Here is a 25,398-nt window from a genome sequence, read left to right on the forward strand (position 1 = left end):
CAAATACACCACCCACTTAATGATACAGCAATAATGGGGGGATTTTCTGTCCCCTTACAGTGTGCTGAAATAAATTAGTTTTTAATCATTTCAACCTTTTGTGTATTCAGACCCCTGACCAATTCTCTCATATTACTGAATTACAACTTAAACTCAAAATCAATTATTGTAAGGTAACATCGGTTTTATGTTGGGAAATATTTTTAAGAAAAATAAAAAACTGAAATATCTTGCTTGCATAAGTATTCAACCCCCACACATTAATATTTGGTAGAGTCACCTTTCGCTGCAATAACAGCTTTAAGTCTTTTGGGGTAAGTGTGTACCAGCTTTGCACACAGTGTCGGAGTGATTTTGGCCAATTCATCTTGGCAGATTTGCTCCAGGTTGTTCAGGTTGGTTGGACGACGCTTGTGGACTGCAATTTTCAAATAGTGCCACAGATTCTCAATGGGATTGAGATCAGGACTTTGACTGGGCCACTGTAGGACATTCACCTTTTTGTTCTTGAGCCACTCCAGTGATGCTTTGGCCTTGTGCTTGGGATCATTGTCTTGCTGAAAGGTGAATTTCCTTCCAAGCTTCAGTTTTTAGCAGGCTGAAGCAGATTCTTTTGCAGTATTTTGCAGTATTTTGCTCTATCCATTCTTCCTTTAATTGTAACAAGATGCCCAGTCCCTGCTGATGAGAAGCATCCCCACAGCATGATGCTGCCAACACCATACTTCACTGTAGGGATGGTGTGTCTTGAGGCATGGGCAGTGTTAGGTTTGCGCCACACATAGCGCTTTGAATTTTGGCCAAAAAGCTCTATCTTGGTCTCATCTGACCTCAAAACCTTTTCCCACGTCGCAGCTGGGTCACTCTCATGCTTTCATGCAAACTCCAGACGTGCTTTCAGATGGTACTTTTTGAGTAACGGCTTCTTTCTTGCCACCCTCCCACACAGGCCAGTGTTATGCAGAGCTTGTGATAGGGTTGACTGGTGCACCATTACTCCACTCCCAGCCACTGAACTCTGTAGCTCCTTCAAAGTGATTGTTGGCCTCTCTGTAGCTTCTCTCACAAGTCTCCTTCTTGTCTGAGCGCTGAGTTTTGAGGGACGGCCTTTTCTTGGCAGTGCCTGGGTGGTGTGATGCAGCTTCCACTTCCTGATTATTGATTCAGCTGTGCTCACTGGGATATCCAAACACTTGGATATTATTTTGTACCCTTTTCCCAATCTATGCATTTGTATTACTTTATCTCTAACTTCTGTAGAATGCTCTTTGGTCTTCACTTTCCTTCAGATTCACAGCCTTACCAATGATCCTTCAACAGTGGGATTTTTATCCAGAAAATGTGACATCAACTTTAATGGTTCACAGGTGGAGGCCAATGGTAAGGTAACTGTCCTCGTTAGGGCAATTTCTTTCATCCGTGGAAACTGGGAGCTTCCACAGCACAGGGGTTGAATACTTATGCAAGCAAGATATTTCAGTTTTTTATTTTTCTTAAAAATATTTCCCAACATAAAACCAATGTTACCTTACAAATTGATTTTGAGTTTAAGTGTTTTAAAATAAAATATCGAACAGAACGAAATTTCAATGTACCATTTGTAATTCGGTAATATGAGAGAATTGGTCAGGGGTCTGAATACTTTTGCAAGGCACTGTATATGTATGTGTGTTTTTTTCATATATATGTATATAAAAATTATGGAAAAGTAAAAAAAGTAATTGATAAACTGATAACTCACTTTTAATAATAATAATCTTTATTTTTATATAGCGCCTTTCATAGTGGACCACCTTTACAAGATATGAGACTAGGGTGTGTGAACTATGCATCAGCTGCAGAGTCACTTGTAACAACGTCTCACCCAAAAGACGGAGCACAAGGAGGTTAAGTGACTTGCTCAGGATCACACAGTGTCAGTGGCTGAGCTGGATTTGAACCCGGGACCTCCCGTTTCTTTAACCACTGGACCACACAGCCTCCTTCATTGTAGCTAATTGTACTTCCACCTTTCAGACAGCATGGCCGAAATAGTCAGGTAGACTGATGTGGCAGCGTTTTTTTAAGTTTTCTTTTTAAACAAACTGTCGGCGTGGTGTCAGGATTTTCTAGAAAGGGCAGTGTGCCTTATCCTGCCTCTGACTGACTTCCAAGTGTGTGATAAGGGATAGTTTGCCATTGTGACTAGTGGAGCGAGTGCAGGGCTGTGACAGACAGAGTCAAACAGCAGCTGTGAGGGCAGAGCAGCCAATGACAGGAATTATTAACGAGCTGCATGGCTCTGTAGAGACCAAGGGGATTAAAGCACACACTTCCAGGAATACTGGAGCGGCATGCTGTCCCGTTACAAATACTGAGCAAGTTAGTTTCTCGTTTAAAGTGATTGCAGCTAAAAAAAAAAAAAAAAAAAAAAACATTCCTTCAATCTGAACTGAAATTCTATTTACTACAAGTCTCAGAGCCACAGTTTTTAATAAACACGCTCTAGTATTTTTCATTTCACAAACATGCTATCTGGTACAGCATTAGGCTAAAAAAAGGGCTTGGTTTCCATGACATGTGCAGAAAATCTGGGACAAAGCATGTTACTAGCTGAAAGCATGTCAGTCAACAGGGGAAGCAGCTGGCTGGTTAATGACAGGATAGATGCTGTTGAAGGGGTGGGGACAATTTCACCCTGCAGGTGTAATGACCAAGAAAGCGCAACACAATCTGAAAGCATGGTTTGCAAACAAAGACTTATTTAACCTAGTGTAGTACCAGATATCACGTTTAATACAAACTGAGACCTGTGTAACAAATGGACATGCAGAATATTTAAGATCTATGGAATAATTGTGTTATCTACAATTAAATAAACAGTATTAGTACAATTCACCTAGAAAAAACCCATTGTTAATCAAGCAAGACAAACTGCAGTGATGGTTCATGACAGTTTGAGAGCATACAAAACAAACAGATCTTTAACCCAATTCAAAACGAGTAAAATATCATGAAATAAGTGTCCTGTTCTGTTAAGAGGACAGCATCCACACAACTGAACTCATTGAAAACAAAGCAGCTGACAAACCCTGCTGGAGAACACACCCACCTCGCGGGACCTCCTGTCAGAGTGGCATCAATCACGTGTTCGCTGTCCATTCGAAACATGAACACTCCGCGATTCTAAACACAAAGGGACAAATACAAATGAGGTGTCACAACGCTACAATCAATACCACGCTGGCTTTAGTAATGTTGAAATCTGTACGGCTTTTCAGCCACTCCTTGTTTACAATTCTAGAGCAGACAATGCACCCCAGTAAAGCAATACCTGCAAGCTGTTTGGGTGAATCTGAAACCTGGTTTGGTGCACCTCATTGCAACAGTAAGACAGCCTCGTTTTACTTGTGGGACACTTCTGTCTCTTGTACCTTAAATGGTTCAATATTAAAACCCTAACGACGGGGTCCACAGGCCCCGATCAGCACCAAGTTTCTTTGGGTAAGAGTGAAAGATTCCCAGCTGCTGTTCTGGGATTTGAGCAGTAGCCATACTGTAAGGGTTATGAATCAAGGTATATGTAGAACTCACTACTTTGTTATGCTACAGGGATGAGACCAGACCATGTTACAAATTTTAACAACGTTTACCATGTATTAGTTCCAAATACCCACACTGCATTCTACATTGAAGCCAACGTTTGAATACAATACGTGCCACTGGTACTAACAGAGACAGATAATTAATGAGATCACCTGAACCCCTGGAGAGAGCCCTCAGTCTGATACCCCGATGGTCCCGATGATCTGGAGGGATTGGGAGCTTCTCTGTCTGTCTCCACTATGCCTGGTGTTTATACTCTAGTAGCTCAGAGCCTACATGACTACAGCTTGTTTCTGTTATCTTACTAATTATAATAGAAACGAGTTGTTCAGCTTACTCCATGCAAGTGCAGCCTGGTTTAACATTACCAACACATTTTCGTACATACCTTTAGCAATGCATTGTACTCTACAATACCTGAGATTCATAGTGCTTTTCCTTCCTGCGTGCCACCTCATTGCGGATGACTGTTCCCATGTATTCAATGACCATTGTGTGCTTTTCAATGTCTCTGGCAGCGTACAATCCCAGCCCCTGGAAACACAGGAACACTCCAGCTCGCATGACTCCAACACACAGCAGTAACGATGCTTCATTAGGACAAACCTCAAATCTGTACCCTTGTACAAATGCAAAGATACAGCCTGGGTGCTTTTTACACTGCATACTAGTGTATCAAGTATGCTATGGGGTTTCTGAGAGGGTAGTATAATTAACCAAAACAGTACCATTATATAAAATATGTAACCCAGTTGTATTAAAAGAATGACGTCATTCTGCTAGATCACTTTTATTAGTAATAAAAGACAGACGTCAATAATGTTTGTGATAAATAGAAATATGGAAGCCTAGTCCAGTAAACAGAAGGCCTGTTTTTGTACTGCTGGACGCGGTTTCTTTCTTTTTTTCGCTCATCTCTTATGACAGTACTGACCTGTATGCGAGACCGAGCCAAATACACATTGCCCTTCCACTCGGTTTTCATTTTGCGGTACTGAGAGGACTTGGAATGGACAAACTGCTTGCTGTAGGGTGCGCTCAGCTCTCCAGTGACAGTGCTCTGAAAGGACTTGGATGTGCTGGTGCTGTTCAGTGTATGAGGCCTGTAAGGATTGGGGGGGAGGGGGGATCGACAAGAGACAATAAGATGAAGTTTGTTACACAGTCGCAAATTAACCCCCCCCCCCCACAATGACAGCCAAGACACAACAAGACACCAAGGATGTTGGGAAGCTCACACACACATGTGCTTGCACATTGGACACACCAAAAAAATACACAAATGCATGATTATAGATAGATATTTACATACATATACACACACATGTTTAGCACCTTCAGTTGTAACATTAATGCACACACAGCCAGGGACACCGGATTGTTGTTAGTGCAAGAAACAAACACCACAAGTGACAAAGCCTCAAAGCCAGGGTGTTGCTATTGGAAGTTGAAATCAAAGAAAATACCTTAACACAAACCTCTTGACATGGTTGCTGGCTTTAGGCTGAGAACGCGCACTGCCTGTGGGGTTGATGGACAGAGGCAGTTGCATCAAAGGATTGCGCCCATAGCGGAAAACATAGCTTCCACATGCCTCAACCCCTGGGAGCTGAAACAAGACCACAATGAGAATGTGCGAGACAGTCTCCTCCCCCTCCCCCAGTACAAACAAAGGCTATGGCATATTAATGTGTGTGCATGTGTGTCCCGGAGGGCCATCCCACTCCAGGTTTAACAGCTAAAAATGTGACAATTAACCAATTCAATCATCATGCACGCTGTAGTTCCATTAAACAATTTAGAAAAGGGTTGGAAGAAAGACCAGGAGTGGAAGGGCCAACTATGGCCACTCCTGGTCTGGAATAAAAACAAGCATTATAATGTTTAATGACAATTTGAGACTTGCATATCAACTGTCGTGAAACTTTGCATTGACATATTTTGCTTAGGTTATTTAAGCAAATGTATTTTCATTATCATCATCATCACACTCCTGGATCCTTACTTATACACAACCTGGAAACAAGACTTAAAAGCTGAGTGAGGTTAACCACTTACAGATTCTGCTATCCTAACCACCGCAGAGACTGTGAGGCCAAAGAGATCCTCTCCTTTGAGATAAGCCTGAAATAGTTTCAGAGTGCCTGACTCGTTCCGACGTTCAGCCACAGGCTCCAAGACTTTATCCCACACTCCTAATCAAAACAGACAAATACAAGAACAGGGCTAAAAACAAGACGCAACAATGAAAACCTGCAGATCTGACTAAGCGGGAACATGCAAATGTGAGCATACTATCAGTGTGAACAGAGATCCCTAACTTTCGTACCTTTGGGAGTCCAGTCAGTCAGGACCAGATCTTCGTGACCCTGCTCCACCACTCTGATGATGAACTCAGGCTGGCTGTCCCGCTCGTCGATGGAGCACATGTACCGGCAGCGGCGGTTGCTATAGCGCATGCTCCAGTACAGCCGGCTGGCCTCATAGCCCACGGGAAAGATGGCAGTGGCGTTGTGGAAGGCGTTCATCTGCTGAGGGAGGAGCTGCCCAATGGAGTGGAAGATGAGGCTGCCCACGCGGAAGGTGTGGTCTCGCTCTCCACGCTGCACGATGCTCGCGATCTGCTTTACCTCGTCCCGCTGCACGTACACTCTGCGGAACACGGCAAAGTACCTCAGCTCATGCTCAGGGGCGCCCCCCCGGGGCCGGTGCATGTGGCACAGCATGGTCTTGTCTTTGAAGAACATGCACTGGGCCCTGAGGGCACAGGTGAAGTGGTAGATGTTTGTGCAGCGTAACCGCTGGCAGCCGCTGGTGGCTCCCATCTTCTGGCAGTACAGGCACTTCATGGACAGCCCCCGGCGCAGTGCCAGCTCCACGTTGATCAGGGCTCCAGCCTGCGTCTCGTACACTTCCGAGGACCACAGGGCACAGTTCAAGTGGACCCAGAGGTCCAGGTCCAGGTTGAGGAGCCTGGCGGGCCCGTCAGTGATGCCATCCCCCTCTTCATGGCAGAAGCAGCACTTCCTGTGGTCCTTGGGCAGGGGCTCTGGCCTGAGCGAGGTACCCAGCCTCTTCAGGAGCTCAGTGATCTCCCCCTCGCAAGGCAGCTTCAAGTTGCCCTTGGGGATCGTGATCTGGACGCTCCACTTCCTCCAGCGCATGCCCTTCCACCTTTTGCTCAATGGCCGGGACTCATCCACACTAACCTGCACAGCCCTCGGCCGTGGCTTCAACTTCACTGTGACCTTCAGCTCGTCTGGCTTGGACTCCAGCTTCATCATCTCCGAGGCAGCCGGGGGAAATGTGATGGGAGGAGTTGGTGCCGGGGACTCCTTCGGCTGTAACTGTGGCAGACAATGGACGTCCAATGTGGAGGTATTGTTGCTGTACTGGTGAAAGGTTTTTGAGGGCGTGGAATCCAGCTGAGCAGAGGTTGCTTCCTGCAAAATGACAAGAGAATTCACCAGATTACCTTCTTCACAGTTCAAAATCAAGTGCTCTTAGCATGAAGGTTAGTATACTGCTTTTTACTTCCCGGAGACTTTTCTTGCATAGAAGATGGAAGTGACTCCACTAGACAATTACAAGGATGCATTTAAAAGACTACCTGTGTGATAATTCCAGTTTAAATAGGATTAAAAATGGAATCTGCGGTTTAATTCTAGTTCTTATAACTTTCAGTAATCATCAACATCAGTAATTGACTAATGCACATGTGTTTCATGTTGGCTATGAGTGGTGGTGATCTAGTTTGAGGAAGGTCACATTGGGGTCTGAAACGCATGCACTATGTTTTGCATTGAACACGTACTTGCTTTGTCCTGTGCATCGTCAATCTGTTAATAAATTCATGTTCTGTACTCTTGTAAAGAGAAACAGTGATTGTATTCCCAGCTCTATGACTTCTGCATACTGACAGCTTGGAGGTGTGACGGTGTGTGCTAGACTTAAACGAAAGCAACCACATGATTCTACACACTCCCTGTTTTGCTCATTTTGTCCACATAGGAAACATGAAATAGAAATATTTTATACCCTCTGAATTTGGATAATATTTGTATCTATGATACATGTTAACTGTTTCTGCATGCGCTAATATTTGGCATGTTTAACAAAGTCACAAAAGCATATTTTCCCTCTAGGGCTGTCTCCGAGCAATAGGAGCCTTGTTTGTGGTAATTAATATGAGTCTCACAGCAGCTTGTCATAAATTATAAAACTGCCATAACCATAAAACGACACATTTAGGACGTCTTTGTTGTTCTACTCTTGCACTTATTTAAAAGGGAGTACCATCTTTAGGTTACATTTCCCTAAGTGCAGGGTTGGGGTCAATTCCAATTTCTTTTTAATGAATTCCAATTCCTTCAAAGGAATTCCTTAGAAAGACTTGGAATTGAAATTGATTAAAAGGGAACTGGAATTGAAAAAGTAACTTACCCCTATCCTATCTGAGTGTATGTTTACGTTTGTCTTCATTTGCAAGTTTCAGTTTTAAAAAGTCTTGGTTACAAAACAAGCCGCTGATCGTTCATGAAGGAACCGTGAGCCGCCGATCGTTCATGAAGGAACCGTGAGCCGCCGATCGTTCATGAAGGAACCGTGAGCCGCCGATCGTTCATGAAGGAACCGTGAGCCGCCGATCGTTCATGTAGGAACCGTGAGCCGCCGATCGTTCATGTAGGAACCGTGAGCCGCCGATCGTTCACGTAGGAACCGTGAGCCGCCGATCGTTCACGTAGGAACCGTGAGCCGCCGATCGTTCACGTAGGAAACGTGAGCCGCCGATCGTTCACGTAGGAAACGTGAGCCGCCGATCGTTCACGAAGGAATCGTGAGCCGCCGATCGTTCATGAAGGAATCGTGAGCCGCCGATCGTTCATGTAGGAATCGTGAGCCGCTGATCGTTCATGAAGGAATCGTGAGCTGCTGTGAACACTTAGCAGCCCTAACTATATAAAATGCAGAGCCCCAATGTTGGAGCCCATCCAAGCTGTTACAAGGCTAGGAATGGGTCACTTGTTATGAAAGAAAGTGTGTTACTGTCCTGCAGATTTCCTACGTTTTGCCAAATAGAAAGTTAAATGAAGGACTTCATGCAAATGAATGTGAAAGATAAATGGTAAAGGGCCAACTCCACTCTCAACCCCACACAAGTGTTCCCTTCAGCTGGGTGCTCCAACACCAGTGCCTGTTCATACCTGTGTCTCTGTGGCTTTGGCCTGCATGCCTGTGGAATACAGAACAAAGCAGTTGTGGCTGCAGAAGACCATGTTCCCCTCTGATCTCCCTGGGCCCTCGTGCAAGTCCTGGGAAACACAAGTGATGGATTAAGAGCTCTAAAGACACATGTTCTCACCTGCCTTCAAAGCACAAGACATGATCACTCAAACATGCTCCAACAAGACAGCTTCAAGTGATTCATTTATTTTTATCTTGTTTTTAATTTTTGTTTTGTTTTATTTATATTCCCAGTGCCAAAGGAATTGCATGTATATAAGAGAGACACTATTCTGTGACTCTGGGCACTAGGGATCTTTGTATTAAAAAACGCACAGGGATTCAACCAGCAAGAAAATAAACGCTATAAGAAATCAAAATATACACACAGAGCACACACTTTAGATTCCCAGTGACAGTACAATATGATAGCCATGGAAACTTAAAGCCCAAATATCCTGCATCCAACAGCTGGTGCTTAACAAAATCTAACATGCACCAGGGTCTACTGGGTGCTCTGAAGGGTGAAAAACTAAATCTTTCTGTGTCTTCATCTAAAGAGTAAAACTGTTGGTAACAGAGATCACTCACCACATCTGTAAATACAGAATTACAGCTAGAGCTGTCGGGAACATGAACAAGCACAACACTCCCCTATACATTCATTGTGTGTATGCAATGAAACTCATTGGATGTTTGCAAATAAGTGCACATAATACCAATTGCTATGTTATCAAGTCTCCATTTATTGATTCTAACACACACATAGCTCAAACGTTATCGATAGGCACAACAATGTAGCACCGAGTTAAAAACAGAAATCAGATAATGATCAGTTACCTCCCTATGTTCTGGTAATGGCAATGGTCTGTCAGAAATCTTTTCTCAATAGCTCTAATAAAGTGCCTGTCTTGTATATCTTGCCGAACTGTGTGTGTGTGTCAAGCTGAACTTTGTGAGCTCTGCTTACACTCTGTTTTCCTAACAATATCTAAACACTGTCTATTTATTACATGTGTTACACTGTTGTTCCAGACTCAGAATACAAATCTCTTCTACACAAAGTCCAATGTAGCCCACTTTATCAATTCCTTGTTCCTCTGTGTCCTGAGTTGAAAACATGCTTACTTTACAGCTGTGCTGAACACAGTGTTCTCAGTATCTGTTTAACATTTTTCTGTTCTTGCAGACTGTACCTGTTTATTGAAAGGCAGATCTTTGGCAGATTTACAAACTCCATTTCCAAGAACGACAACCTTGCAGTGACAACACCACTGTGGTTTTGGTCCAGGGTTTCCTTTCGCAAACTGCTCGTCTCTTTTAACCACAACGGAACCTAAAGGACAACAACAATCCCACATTTAAGCAAGTGAACTTCTGAACAGGTTATTTTTTACTTGCTGTCCTGTTTTTAACATAGCTGTAACATATTTGCAGAGTGAGCAGGACTCATCCTCATCACTTGACCTTGAAGGAGTGGCCCATGTTAGACTTGTAAGGGTATCTGTAGCATGGGGGTGCAAACTACAGCAGAGTGCACAATTATTATACCCCATTGTTTCTATAGCTTTGATTTTTTATTCGCACTTCAAGCCCGCCATGAAGACATTACAGAACTACAGCGTCAGAGGACCACGCAGTTCTGAATTGCACACAGGCAGGCCTGCAGGCGCCTGGCCGGTCACAATGATCACTGGTGCACGATGAGCCAAGGATTCCCCAGCCAACCTAAACCCTCCCCGCCCCACCAATCGTGTGCCGTCAGCAGTGGTATAGCCTGGATTTGAACCGGCAATCTCCAAGCTATAGGGAGCATCCTGCACTCCGGACAGAGTGCCTTTACTGGATGCGCCGCTCGGGAGTCCCACATTTCACATTCTTGATATTACTTAAATACTGTGGCATCTTTACTGGGGCAGTTTCTCACTATCATGATGAATGGACATCCACTCGCTATCTGTAACTGAAACTGGCTCTGTTGATCCATTCCTACTCTCTTTCTTTCTTTGGGCTTGGTATGATTAACCCTAAACATCCTAATACATGTTTTTAGTGTTAACAGTAAAACCCTGCTCACCGCTGTTGATCGGCGTGAAGCGGACTTGAGGCTGGAACATTCCAGAAGGTCCAGAAGGCCTCATGAACCTCATGACCCCTGGCTGCCCAGAGCCTGCCCCAGTGAAGTGCGGCGGAGGCCTGTGCTCAAACCGGTGGTGGTGTTGCACCGTCATGCTGTTGAGCAGGGTCGCGGGTGGCCTGTCCGGAGCAGCGCTAGCCTCATAGCTGTTGGGGAGTTTCACATGCAGGAGATCGGCCACAGCTGCTACAACCCCGGTGATGTTCTACCAGAAACAAAGATTTGGTTTTAAAAACTACCATGGTAACCCATTAAGTACTGCATTCATTAAAAATCACAACACAAGCTGTATTTATGCAATTTGACACACTGTAAAATCAATATTTCTTCACAGAATTAAAATGAAATTGTTTGTGTGGACAGTCAAGTTGGCTGTAACCAGACCAGTGCAATTTCACGCCAAATGAAGCTTTATCTTCACTGTGGAGAGGAAAACACCAGAAAATGTGTCATTTTTATACTTCAGTTTCTTATTTTACACTGAGGCGTCAACTTTGCAGTTAATCAAATGAGGACAAAGTACTTAAACAGGAAATAAAAGACTGTTCAGCTACCATCCTTCATTTTGAGATTCACATTCACACATCAGCAAATGAAGGGAGGGAAACAAGGGAATTGTGGAATCTGGGGTGTCTTACCCCTGCAGCGGCTGGGTTCAGTGTAATCGCTATGGATACAAGACCAGATTGTGAACAGTTTGCAGGCTGCCCAAACTCAGGCCCAAAAAACACACCAGAAGGCTCCATTTTTACATCACACAGCCTGAATTCAGATCCTGAAAAAAAAATAAATAAAGAAAGAAAAAAGTCAGTCATCAGAGCATCACTGCATAAAGCCATGATGCTGCTATCAATACGTCCAACTCTGAGCAAAAACATAAGAAACAAACACAGATGGATTGCATGAATGAATGAATTTGTGAACTGCTGTTATTGATCTCTTTCTAATAATCTTTGCGTTCTTGTTTAAGTGCCAACAGCAAGGCTGCAGTTCAGGCAGCACTAGGGCCATCGCTACAGCCCGTTCCTCTCCTTCACCTTTCCCACTGCAGCTCGGCAGGATGGGGATGACTGGGGAGGGGGCGAGGTCCGGGGGCTCTTGCTTCACCAGAGACAGGTCAGGATAGCGGCGCACCTCCATTCCCAGAACACTCTCCGGGGAGGAGGAGGGGACGAAGCTGTCTGGGGAGTCCCGCTCATCACAGTGATCCTGCCCTCTGGAGATACGCACAAACAGCAGGGTCAAAACGCTTCAAGAGTACCACTTAAAAAAGGAATTCAAAATGAATCAACAGTAGCTTGTGTTTAAACACTGAAATTAAAAGATCTCAAGTTGGAAGTTAGGTACAACGCAACACAGTTCAGTCACACTTCACTGATTTTTTTTCAACCTGAGTGCAGTTCGGTCCATTTTAGAAGATTATGTGAATGCTCCACAAGAACCAAACCAAGCTGAGTCCTCCTCAAGAGGTGGCCTCAGTCCATTTGTTTCAATGCAATGTGAAAGCACAGTCAGTTCAGAAACATGTTGAAGTGAACCAGCAAACAGAACTGAGTCCTTTTGAAGGAGTGAGCCAAGTTCTTTTGCACTGAGCTTCGTTTGTGAAAATAAGTTATTTTCCTGCACAGTTCACTTCCAAGTGAACTCAGTTTGTTAGTTTAGAAACAAGCCACATGTGAAAAAGCCCACAATGCAACCCACCTGAGCTCCTCGTGGTTGTTGTGAGGGGGTGTGGGCAGGGAGGCAGGCACGTCCACTGTTTTAGGGCCGTGTGCCATTGCTCTAGCCAGCAAGTCTTCCTCTGGTCTGAATGGCATCTGGAATTGTCTGGGTCCAAGGCCTTTGGTGACTAAGGGCAGAGCAGAATAATTAGAGACTGTTTCTATAGCAAACGAGTACAACCATAAACCCTTAAAGGGGACAGGAAACACTTTGTTTGTAAATGATAAGATAGATGGGAAAGCAATACAGTCTTGGGTTTGTTTTGATGGCTTTTGATTGCTACATGTCAAACGAGCTGTCCATCAAACTGTAATCCGCCATTGCTGGAAATCCCTCCTGTGATGTCACTGGTTGGAGAAGGCAGCGGGAGAAGTACGTGGAGTAAGTGATTTCTCAAATGGAAATTCTTTGGAAAATGTCACATTTTAACATGAGATTCAGATCTTTGTAATTGTGACTTACTGATGATGACTTTGTACAATATAATTGTAACAAAGTAATTTATATACGATTTACATGTAGCTTTTACAGGAGTTGTCCAGTTTCCAAATGTCCATAGTACTTAGTAATAAAGTATATGCACTTGGCATCAGTGATCTGGGGCCAGTTATACTATAATGGGATCAAAAAACAGGATCGGATCCCGGCTCATTTTAGCAGGACCATGAAAAGGTGTTTGTGTACAAAGCAGATTTTTTGATGAGACCTTGAACAGCACTTGCAGTAACTAGGGAGAGTGAGTATGCACGCATGTTCAGGCTTCTGCACAGAGCGACAATAAAGATTCAAAGGTGGACAAGAGGTGGCTTTAGCTGTTCCATGTATTTTTACTATCTATGAAGGGAGATTATTGTAATAGTAATAACAATGTAATGCGTATGACTGGTGACCGGTCGTACAGAGTCAGCTCATGTGTGTGTAAAAAGCAGCAGTGCAGTATCCAGGAGCTCTCTATCCAGGAGAACTGTTAAAACTGTTATTTTGTATGCTGCAGGATGGACCTTGGCCTGACAAGTTTTTTTTCTGGAATTCTGTGCTGCGTGCGAGGAATTTCAAAACGGCAAACCCATTCCTCACGAGTCGGCATCACTGTGCAGTTACAGCAGCTGCACCAGAAACTGTGTGGTTCTGTCAGGATCCGGATCTCTCACAATCTGGATCAGATTCCCAGGAATCAGAATCCTTTCTTTCAGTTTCAAATTGGGCCTATTTGGTGCTCTATGATTGGCTCAAATTCATACAGAAAGTTTTTACCAACACATTCTAGCTCTTTTGCCATTTTGTCTACACTCGCTGGTCGAGCGCTGCAACCAGTGATGTCACGGGAAAACAGTCAATATGGCGGAACACATCACAATTTAAGTGCTAAAAGTCTTTTTTTATGGTATGCAATAAATACAAGGGTGTTTGAGTGGGAAATGTTGCACACTTCTTTTAACAAACTCCCATCATTTCCCTTCCCCTTTAATACAAATCACTGAAATAAACAACTATAAACCCTCACAAATCCCTTGAGATCTACAGTCTTAAATAACAAACACTATAAACCCCTCACAAATCCCTTGAGATCTACAGTCTTAAATAAACACTATAAACCCCTCACAAATCCCTTGAGATCTACAGTCTTAAATAACAAACACTATAGACCCCTCACAAATCCCTTGAGATCTACAGTCTTAAAAGTGCAAAACAAAATGCAACTACCTTCGGGTCCTCTCATCACAGCAGCTTTGCTTGCAAGTTCTTCAGCGGTAGCAAAGCCATTAACTATTTTGTGACGGGCTAGTGGAGGTGGAGTAGGTGGGAGAGAGGCTGGCGGGGTTGGAGGGTTACTCAAGTTGTTCTGCTGAAAAATGCGTGTAAAAAAACAAACACAAACAAGAAACAGTTACACATGAGAAATACATGGCAGCATTCATTTAAAAAAGAAACAAAACAATTCACAGCAAAATTATTCTAGCAACTAAAGGTTAAGTGTTTGCTTACTATAGGCAGTGTCTTGGGGGGTGGGGTATTTATTTCAAGAATTCACGGTCCCTTATTACTTTAAAATGAGAACTCTGCATATCTCATCCAGTGACCCTAACAGGATTAATAGCGCTAAATGGCCATGAGGAATACAGAATCAAATGCATTCTTACTGGCAGCAAGAGACGAATGCAGGAGGAATTGACATGCCTATCACTACAAGGGCACTTCTAGTCTAGGTCGCTAGAAGAGGAGGGGAGTGAAAAACATGCAACCTTCCCAAGCAGAGTAGAATCTACAATTGCATCCAGAAGAACTCAATTACACGAGTCTGAACATTAGCTACACTCACGAGGCTAGCTGGAAAAGATGCCACTTCCTCTGACTTTGTAATAAACATCTACTGGATTCACTGGACACCGAGCAACAGAGCTGCAATTCTGCAGACCATGTGAAGAGGCATTTTTCAGTGGCACTTGTTGACATCAATTCTCCTAAGCGGGATGCGCAAACAGATGCAAGTTCAGATGCAGCGGTTCCAATTCAACCACAGTGCAATCCTCCATCAGTCTCACAGACAAAGGAAGCCCCATCGGACTATTGGGTGACTTGTGACACACCGCTCCCACTAAAACTGTGGTTGGATGGGGCGACACACCGCTCACACTGAAACTGTGGCTGGATGGGGCGACACACCGTTCACACTGAAACTGTGGCTGGATGGGGCGACACACCGTTCACACTGAAACTGTGGCTGGATGGGGCGACATATTGCTCACTTTGAATTTTCCATATTTCGCTGCTGTGTCAACTACATGCTGCGTCAATTGAAGGAAACATTTGCCAGCTACAAAATCGCATGATCGAACAGCAGCACAAGCAACATTTACACATTTGTCGATCAGTTCTTGTTTGACATTAGCGGGGACTGCAGAAGGTTTTAGTTGGAAAGACAGTTTGGTTTGTCCAGTGGAAACCACACGCCCGCCTGCCCACCCGCTCACACAACGGCATATTCCTCTGGTACCAGCACTGTGCCCACTGTAACGTAAAACTTTTGAACACCTGTCGCAAACTTACAAATTCCAGATGTTCTCTGAACCATTGACTACAACTAAAAATGTATCCCAAAAGTGTGACTTGCCATGTCTCTTCTTCGACTTAACACACACGTTTAGTTTTTGAGCATGTGGAATTCACGATTGCTGGTTAGGAATCCCGGTGCAGTACCTTGTAAATGAGCTGGGAGTAGTAGTCCGAGACCCCATCCAGCGAGGCACTCCCGAAGGTGCCTGTGAGCCGGTTCTCCCCACTGAGACGCCCGCTGCCATAGGGAGGGAAATGAGCAAAGTTCACTCCAATCAGAGGCTCCATTAGAGGCAAGAGAGAAAGTTGCTAGGAGAAAAAAAAAAAAAACAATAATAATTACATAATTAGAACATCTAGGATTGACTATTTAATTCCCTTTTACCTGGTATTTCAAGTTGCGTTTCGATTGCAGCTTGTGCAAAATGCTGCTGCCAGAGTTTTAACTAGAAGAAAGTGTGAACACATAACCCCTGTGTTAGCAGCATTGCTTCCTGTATGGTTCAGGATTGGTTTGAGGTCCTGCTTCTAATTTGCAAAGCTTTAACTGGCCTTGCTCCCCTCTATCTAAGAGATTTGCTGAGCCCTTATGCCTGTAGTGGCTCTCTGATCACAGGATGAAGGCTTGCTCAGAAATGCACGGATACAGAGAGAAAAGCCAGGTGCAGTGCACTCAGCTCTAGAGCCTCTGAGATAGGGAATGACCTGCCACGATTTGTCTCTCGCTGCTTTTATGTCACAGCTTTTTAAAGTAAGATTAAAAATATATTATTATTTTAATGTATGCAATTTAATGGGGCATTCTATCATCTTATCTTTTACTAATTCTCAAAAGGCACTATACAAGAAATAAAACTTGACTGATTAAAAAAAAAAAAAAAAAAAAAAAAAAAAAAGAAAATCAAGGTCATAATCCGATTCATATTATTAAAAATAAAATCATTCCAGTTATTTTGAAAAGCACTTCCATTACCACATGTATTTTTAATAAAAAATAAAAAAATCAAAAGCTAAACTCTGTTAATTAAATTATATTCCCCCCCCGCCCCCATCAACCAAAACAATTGTGTGTTAAAATGGTATACGAGTTCCGTTATAAACCGTTAGATTTATTCTAAAGGATAAGCCTTCTTCTGCACGCATGGTGAAGTACATGGTAAATCAAAGCACGGCACCAGGAATTAACATTTCAGTATTCCGGTGTACCCACCAGGGGGTGGGTGCTGAACACACACCTGTTTAAGCTGACTCATCAAGGAGTCGGTGTTGGGATAAAGCACATGTCTGTCGTCCTCATCCTTCTTTCTCTTTTTGGAGCGAGGCGCTGGCTTCTCCCCGCTCTTCGGCGCTCGCTTGTTCCGTTGTTTCTTCTTGTCCTGCTCCTGGTCTGTGCGCTGCAGCCCAGGTGCTTGCTGTTTCAGGTTTCCTTGCATTTTGTTGTCTGCAGTCGGCTGTTACAGGGGTGGAGAAAGGACAGTTAGTATCAACTCATTTATAGGCTTGACCTTGCCTCAAAGTGGATGCAGGACTGAAGTAGAGGTTTTCATGGATTCATCATTAACCCTTTTCAGTCAATTTATTTTGCGGCTGTCAGGCTGGTCCAGTCCAATTAATTTTTGTGAACAAAATTAAATTTCAGACCACGTGTTGTTCAAATTGAAATAGTGACTATTTGCTTAAAAAAATGGCAGAGAGTACTTCTAAAGACCTTGACAACAGGGCAGCTGGAATGTATGCCCAACATCTCATAATATCTCAGAATAAACAAATACAAGATTGCAGCTTAACCCTAACATTTGCTCATCTGTGCTTTTCCCTGCACCTTAGTACTACGCGTTTATTGGATCATCTCAGTCGCAAGTTGTGCCCCCCCCCGGGATTTCTTTTAAACTATCAGAAATGTTGTTTTTTCTTCAGCCAACAAATAAAATAAAATTACACCTAAATAAAACAGTATCGTGTAAGTAACTTTTGTTAGTCTGAAGCCTGAAAGCTTGTAGTATGATAGAAAATATCAAGATTAAATCCCCAATTTGAGTACAGGGTCTTCTTGTAAATTAACCGTCGCCATGCCAGGAAGCAGCTTTAGAAAGAAAAAACCCAGCTAATTTGGCAGAAGGTTTTCAAAAGGACTACACACAGTAGAACTACAGCTTCTTATTCAAAAGTGTAACAGTTTGGAAAACAAAAATGTCAGATTTTCTGAAGCTACTTACCACAGCCCCTTCAGTGTTGTTTTGCTTCTGTAGCAATGTGCTCTGTGCTGCTCCCTCCTCCTCCTCCTCCTCCTCTGAGCGCTGCTGGGGAAGCAGGGAGGGGGTGTTTTTGTTCTTTAGCAGGTGTTTCAGCAGCTCATTTCCTGACTCCAGTTTTCCCCCGGTTCCACTCACACTGTGGGCAGGGCTATGGCCAGTCCCCTCCTTACCTTCCAGCTTTACAATCTCCGATGCCTCCACCTTTGACTCCCTTGGGCCACGGCACTCTGTGGCTTCCATCTGTTCCAGCTTGATCTCATGCAGCAGCTTGGCTGGCTCCACTAGTTGGTTTGTTTCTGAGCCGATACTGGACTGCCGGCCCACAGCCTGCTGGTGTGTGGTGTTGCCATTGCTGCTGCTTGCTGGCAGCTGTCGCTCCAGCTCAGTGGGCAGCTGGCTTACACCAGACCTGGGAGTGGAGGATCCTGCTAAAAACTCAGCTGTCTCCGGCTCACCCTTGTTGTAGGCCAAGGAATCGGAGGCCGCAATCCTCGTGGGCGTGGAAGCCGTGTCCGAGACGCTCGGAGTCAGAGGGGCGGTGAGGTCTGAATGGGGCGTGGAGGGAGCCTTCACAGAGTCTGCATCGTCCTCCTTCCTCTTCTTTCTGTTCCTTTTCTTTTTCCCTTTCTCTTCAGGGATTATATTAGAGTACAGCTGTATGAGGGACTGGCCCGAGCCTGGGTAACTGGGAGGAAGGGGCGTTACTGGTTCCATACCAAAGGGAGGTCCTTCACCTGTGCCATGGGACATGGCGGGCATGAAGGCTGGAGGCCTGGGCTGACCCGGGACAAAGTTAGCTCCTTGAATTCCCTGGTTTAATGGCCGGAAATCGGGCCCACCAACAGGCATGTCAGGGGGGCCAAATGGTCCATTACCCATGATGTGTCTTCGCTCATTGCCCTGCGAGAACGGGGTGCTAGGAGATGGGCTTATAAAGCCTTGCTGCATGCTCTGCTGTTGGGGAAACATTTGACCCATTTGCTGTTGAGTAGGCAGCTGCTGCTGTTGCAGCCTCTGCATGAAGTCATGAGGCAGTTCCGAGTTGAAGTATGGCATTTGGGAAAGGGAGGCTCTGCTCATCTCTGGGCCCACAATGCCTTGCTGTTGCTGCTGCTGCTGCTGCTGCTGCTCCAGCTCCAGTCTCTGCTGTAGAGCCCTCTGCCTCTCCACCTCCTGCATGAGCTGGATCCTCTGCCTCTCCTGCTGCTCTCTCAAACGCTCTTTCCGCTCCCTCTCTTGGAAACCCTCGCTGAAGGGGTTATTGTCATCAAATTTCACATGGGCTCCATTCCCTGCAGTGGATGTCTCTGCTGCTGCTACTGCCTGGGGTGTATTCTCCCGTGGCAGAAGAGCCTGTGCAGGATTAACAGGTACATGGGAGGGCAATTGAGACTGCATCCTCAGCCCGGCCATTGGGACGGGAGCCCCAGGGTGCCAACCTGGCACACCGGGCATAAGAGGGGGGATGGGATGCCCTGGAACAGGACCGAGATGTTGCTCCATCTGCTGAGCCAATATGGGGAAGTTCTGCTGGGTCATGACTGGTGGAGGACCTCCGGGTACCATTGGAGCTTGGGACTGCACCCCTTGGATAAGTGCAGGCGCCCCTGTGCCTTGCTGCTGCTGTTTAATCCGATACTCTTCAATCAGTTCAGCATGCTCTTTCTGCTGCTTCCGGATCTAAAGGTACAAAGAAATGACTAAGAAATGCCATAATAATGCAATGAATTAGAATTAGATTTATTGTGAAGTACCTTATCTACAACACACAGTGTTTGGATAGATGTATTTTTCATATAACAGGACCTAATACTGTAAACTTCAAGGAAAAAAATCAACAGGAAAAAAATGTCCCACCGTCACCTGCTGGAGTTGTCTTAGTGAATAAGAGTATACAGTAGGTATGAAGCAGCTAGCTGGAAAGTTACCTGCTGGAGTTGTGTCTTAGTGAATAAGAGTATACAGTAGGTATGAAGCAGCTAGCTGGAAAGTTACCTGCTGGAGTTGTCTTAGTGAATAAGAGTATACAGTAGGTATACAGCAGCTAGCTGAAAAGTTACCTGCTGGAGTTGTGTCTTAGTGAATAAGAGTATACAGTAGGTATGAAGCAGCTAGCTGGAAAGTTACCTGCTGGAGTTGTCTTAGTGAATAAGAGTATACAGTAGGTATGAAGCAGCTAGCTGGAAAGTTACCTGCTGGAGTTGTCTTAGTGAATAAGAGCATACAGTAGGTATGAAGCAGCTAGCTGGAAAGTTACCTGCTGGAGTTGTGTCTTAGTGAATAAGAGTATACAGTAGGTATGAAGCAGCTAGCTGGAAAGTTACCTGCTGGAGTTGTGTCTTAGTGAATAAGAGCATACAGTAGGTATGAAGCAGCTAGCTGGAAAGTTACCTGCTCGAGCTGTTTCTGGACCACGCTCTGCTGCTCAGTAACATGCTTGAGTTGCTCTGCATCGTCTTCAGGGAATTCTCGTCCTGCTTTTTTGGCAGTGCGCTGCTTGGCTGAGAGTGCCTTTTTTGACTTCCTGTGCACTCCGATTTGTTCTTCCAGAAACTTCTGCTGCATCTGGAGAAGCTGCTGTGTGTCTTGGAGCCACTCCTCATACTGCTTCTTCTGGGCATCATCTACAAAACAAACAGCACAAGTATTAAACAAGAGCATTAGGAATTATAGGCAGTTTACTTTGCAGATGCCCCAAATTTCTCAAAACACACATTGTAACCACCCCTGCCTACTAAGAGGAATGAGCAGCATGCTTTAAAATGAGCAAGTTCACCTGGAGTCCACACTGCTATTGCTAAAAATATTGACCAACACAGTAAATCAAGATTAGGAGTCTGAATGCTATTTAGATATAATGCTTATTTAAAAACCATGTCAAATAAGAGGGACTTGGTAAAATAAAATAAAAAGGCAAACTGCAAAATGTCATTTATTACACCTACAGATATACATTCGGAAACTACAGTAAGTTGTACAGAATTCATCCAGTTGGATTGGGTAGTCCTTACTGTTTCAATACTAGTAAACTAGATTGTAATTGAATGAAAAACTAACAAGCACCCCTTTTTTAATTCTACACATTTTATTTTTTAAATGTTTAAAGTTTGTGCCGTTCCAGTATGTTTAACACACTTTTGTTAAGGGATAGTGTATTTGAAAACAAACACTAAGGGCACTTAAAGGCTTTTGATGCCATGGCAACTACACTCAGTTATTTCTATTTAAATCTATGAATGTGCTTGTGATGTCATTTACTACATAGCTAATGATATAATGATCCACTATTCACTTCTATGTTAACCTTCAGGAGCCCATTTACTTCATTTCAGAAGATATCTTGAAAGGTAGTATAAAGCTGCATACTTACTGACAAACCCAGGATCAAAACTGGGAGGGTTAGGCCTTGCCATCTGTGGTGCTAACTTGCCATCCTGCAATGCATTTTAAAAATGAAGACACCTTAAAGGAAGACTGAACACAGCTAATTTACCATGACCTGACTGAAACTGAACAAAATGTGAAGTTACCGGTCCAATGGCTTGCTGAGGAACTGACACCCCTTCACCCACTTCTGGTTCAGGCATTTGTTGACCCACAAACTGAAACCTGGAAAAAATGACAGGCGCAGTAAGTTCTGGGAAACTGCAACTTTACTGTGGACTTTCCAACCCACAAAACAGAGGAAAATGTGCAGAGAGTCCACTGTCTGAGGAACTAGCTGACTAAACTGTCTTCTGCATTTATACACATGATCAAGTGTATTGCTAGGAAGGGCTGCCTGAACCATGACAGGTTACTAATGCTGTTCTTGATTTCTGTTTGCAAGTTTTTGTGCTTCTAGTTTTCCGTACCTGTTCATGACCATTGAAGGCATCCCCATACTGTTCTGAACCATGACTTTGTTGATTCCTTTCAGAGCTACCATCTTTGCTTTCATTATTGGATCTGTAATGGCATCAAAGTCTAAAAAGCAATACAATAAAATAAAAGATGAAGACAGCAATCACAAACAGTATGTTAAAGCAATTTTTCATAAACAGTGAAAAAAAATTAAGCTTGATGTGCAAGTTGTTTTTTGGTGACTTTTTTGTTACAAATTAAAATTAGAGGAACAGAAAATACTATTAACAAAAAAAAAAAAAAATCTAAACAAAAACATAGTATACAATAAACTTTGCTCTTATGTTGCCCTCTTCAAGTGACCATCAAAAGGAGCAGAAATACAAGGTGATTTAGCCAAACTGTGCCTGGAGGCAACCAACAGCACCTCTGTCTTTTGTGGATTCATTTTCAGAAAATTAGCAGTCCTCCATGCTTGGATCTCACTCAAACACTGAGACAGCACAGTAGCTGCCACTTCTGATGTAGTGGGAAATGAACAGTATGTGTGTGTGTCATCAGCATAGCAGTGAAATCAAGTGTTGTACTTAGCAATGATGGATGCACAGGGGAGCATATCTGCACTAAACAGAGCCTTGTTGTGCTCCGTACTTCACATCACCAGTTCCAGAAAATGAATGAAATTAAAAAAATGAAACAAATTGGTGCCGGTGTGATAAATGAGCAAAACCACTCCAAGGCAATGCCCCCCATTCCAGTAAGATTATGCATTCTCTCCAATAAGATTCTGTGGTCTACAGTAGCAAAAGCGGCCGAAAGATCCAGTAAAACTAAATAGATAATTGACCAGAATCAGCAGACCGAAGGAGGCCATTACAGACCCTTACTAACGCAGTCTCTGTGCTATGTCCTGAATGGAAGCCAGACTGAAACTTCGGAAGCACAATCTAAGGCAACTTGGATCTGTAATTGAATGGTCCGTAACTCTATGACATGGATCTGATGTGGTCTGTATTATTGAAATGGGCAGAAGTAAAAATGAAGTGGCAATAAAACTCTTACTGGGCAACACCATCATAAGCACTGTGCAAGTATTTAATCCTGGAAAAATTACATTTCATTGCATATATGAAGCTTACCAATGTTGGGGAAGAATGAATCGCTGGATCGCTGGCGTATCATGGCTTGCATTTGTCTCTGTTGCTGCTGTTCCTGTCTCTCCTGATCTAGCAGGTCTTGCAAAAGAAGAGGCTGCTCATCAAGGAGCAATGGCCTCTCTCTGTTCTGCTGACTCAAAGCCTGAGAAATCAATGCCTGTTCTGTGGCCGACATGCCATTGGGTTCTGACTGATTCACCATGGGGATATGTGGGTCTATCTGCTGCTCAGCACTAAAATTGTGTCCCTGAATGAAGTTTGGATTGACTGGTGGCGGTGCTCCCTGGGAGAAGGTGTGGTCCATTATTTCATCCATCGATACATTGGGGTTTGCAGCACGTTCTTCCATTTGCCCCAGTGTCATCAAGCCATTGGGATTTTGGGGCATGCCTGTCATATGTTTCTGATGGGCAGGAGACATGCTTTGTGTTGGAGAACCTAAAGGCCCAAGCTCAGTGTTATCAACTTTATCTTTAGTTAGCATGCTGGGGAGCACCGGAGTCGAACCAGCCAGGGTGCCAGTACTTGACGGGGCAGATGCCTCTGACAGGCTGGGGCTGCCTCCAGTATTTTCTTGGCTTCTAGTATTCCTCTCTTCAGACTGATCTTTGTCAGTGGGTGGATGGGCATGTGCATGCGCTTCAGTTTTTATGGTATGCTCTGAAGAAGGAGGATCAGTGTTCTCATTAGAAGTGCTGCTCTCCTGTTTTACATCTTGCAATCTTTCTGGTGTTTTCTCCAATTTTAATTTCATTCCTGAAGTAGCTTCCTTCTTTGGGGACACATCAGCAGAATTTGTATTTACATCTTTACTCTTGGTTTTCTGTTCCTCTACAGCCTCTGGGTGGTCCTCTATTGGATCACTAAGATCAAGTTCTTCATTAAACATATCCTTCTTGTCTCCCAAATCAAGTTCAGGATCTGTATATGCAATAATATCAAACTTTCCTGACCGTAAGAAGTCATCAAGATGAAGGTCATTGGTTTCCAGATCCAAATCATCTCCTTTTCCATCCTCTGGGTCTAGATTGAGGTTTTCAAGATCTTCGTCGTCCAAGTCTTTAACCTCCACATCATCCAGATCTTTGACGGCAGAGTCATCAGGGTCAAGTTTCTCTGCAATTACATCTTGGCTAGCAAGTGGAAGCTCCTCAGTGGATTCTGCAGATGTTGAAGGAAAATAATCTAAAGGAGCAACACCGAATGTCTCGCTGGTTACCGGATGACTCAAAGAACGCATTAACGGGGCGTGTGGATGACCAGTATGTGCTTGCATCTGGTTCTGGGGAATATGTTCAAAGCTGGTAGACATCTGCGCATGGCTGACCATTCCTGGACGCTGATTCATCGTTGGTTCCATTAGTCTTGAGCCCTGATTTCCAGGAAACCCCATCTCCTGTCCAGTCATAAACCCTCCAGTTCTCTGGGAAGATGGATCCATAACATTTTCTTGTGCCATGAGAGAAGGTCCAAATTGAAGCCTCAGCCTGCTTTCAGGAGCCCTGTGCCGTAGTTCTATGAAGGGCTGCCCCATGATATTGTGTTGTTGCATCTGCATGCCCCTAGGAGGAAAATGCTGGTGGAGTCCAATTGGATTGCCCATAGGTCGTGGGAGGTCCACAGATAAAGATCTCCTCAGCTGCTGTGGAAAGCCTGGCATTGAGCCTTGCATTTGATTTGAGGGGCTGAGAAATCGTTCTTGACTAGGAATAGGACCCTGTCCACTGTGTGGGTATCCAAACCTGAAATGGGTAAAGACACAGTTAGCTTTGAAAAATAGGTTGGCTTAAAGAGAGTATGGAAAATGACATGAATAGTTAGAGCAGATCTAAGCGAAATCCCTGATCTGCTCCTTGTGAAACATATTTTGTTTACAACTGTTATATTTTTCTTCTCAAAATGTAATTTTATCCCGACTATCATACCTTGGTCTCATGCCCATTCCAGTAACATCTCCTGTAAACGGGGGTCTATTAAACAGTCTATCTCTGGGAAAGGATCCTCGGGGATCACTGGGGAAAGGTCCTGGAAACCTCTGGGCTCCTGGTGGAATCAGCGGCCCCCTTATTGTCCCGGGGTAAGGAGGAGGGGGTCTGTTGAACAGCTCGTTGGGACGATTTGGGTCTTCCTGTGACCAGTGTCGAGGAGTTCCTGGTGCTGCAGACAGTGCAGGGTCCTGCAGGCCTTTCTCTTGACGGACAGCAATCTTTTGCTGCTGCTGTCTCAGAATTATTTCCCGTAACCTGAGCCGCTGAAACAATAAGAACATTGCTGAAATGTGAATCAGCGTGCATTATTATTTGTATTTTACCCCACTATGAACAAATACTGGGGGGTACAAAATAAAACATCTATACATTACATTTCCAAGTTATTTTATACAAATGGCAGAACCACAATCACGAATACTGATATCAGACAG

At 44.0% G+C, this 25,398-nt stretch overlaps 1 protein-coding gene across 10 annotated transcripts in view; it reads right to left on the reverse strand.

Moving 5' to 3' along the window:
• LOC121314053 (histone-lysine N-methyltransferase 2C-like) overlaps nt 1-25,398 on the reverse strand; it is a 152,577-nt gene that overhangs the window by 1,287 nt on the left and 125,892 nt on the right. For 7 of the 10 annotated variants that reach the window (XM_041246856.1, XM_041246855.1, XM_041246850.1 and 4 more), the window contains 22 exons: nt 24,902-25,227; nt 22,959-24,718; nt 21,831-21,942; nt 21,507-21,585; nt 21,347-21,410; nt 20,368-20,600; nt 17,938-19,656; nt 16,957-17,172; nt 15,866-16,030; nt 14,372-14,513; nt 12,647-12,794; nt 11,983-12,161; nt 11,584-11,720; nt 10,886-11,150; nt 10,005-10,144; nt 8,790-8,897; nt 5,915-7,028; nt 5,644-5,780; nt 5,052-5,194; nt 4,520-4,688; nt 4,003-4,119; nt 3,092-3,165 (listed from right to left, as the gene is read on the reverse strand). In XM_041246856.1, the coding sequence (XP_041102790.1) occupies nt 3,092-3,165; nt 4,003-4,119; nt 4,520-4,688; nt 5,052-5,194; nt 5,644-5,780; nt 5,915-7,028; nt 8,790-8,897; nt 10,005-10,144; nt 10,886-11,150; nt 11,584-11,720; nt 11,983-12,161; nt 12,647-12,794; nt 14,372-14,513; nt 15,866-16,030; nt 16,957-17,172; nt 17,938-19,656; nt 20,368-20,600; nt 21,347-21,410; nt 21,507-21,585; nt 21,831-21,942; nt 22,959-24,718; nt 24,902-25,227 (7,547 nt within the window). The remainder of the gene's footprint in view (nt 1-3,091; nt 3,166-4,002; nt 4,120-4,519; nt 4,689-5,051; nt 5,195-5,643; nt 5,781-5,914; nt 7,029-8,789; nt 8,898-10,004; nt 10,145-10,885; nt 11,151-11,583; nt 11,721-11,982; nt 12,162-12,646; nt 12,795-14,371; nt 14,514-15,865; nt 16,031-16,956; nt 17,173-17,937; nt 19,657-20,367; nt 20,601-21,346; nt 21,411-21,506; nt 21,586-21,830; nt 21,943-22,958; nt 24,719-24,901; nt 25,228-25,398) is intronic. The other 3 variants (XM_041246858.1, XM_041246851.1, XM_041246849.1) reach the window with 2 other exon arrangements.

The sequence above is a fragment of the Polyodon spathula genome, chromosome 4 (genome assembly GCF_017654505.1).
Source record: "Polyodon spathula isolate WHYD16114869_AA chromosome 4, ASM1765450v1, whole genome shotgun sequence".
NCBI lineage: Eukaryota > Metazoa > Chordata > Actinopteri > Acipenseriformes > Polyodontidae > Polyodon > Polyodon spathula.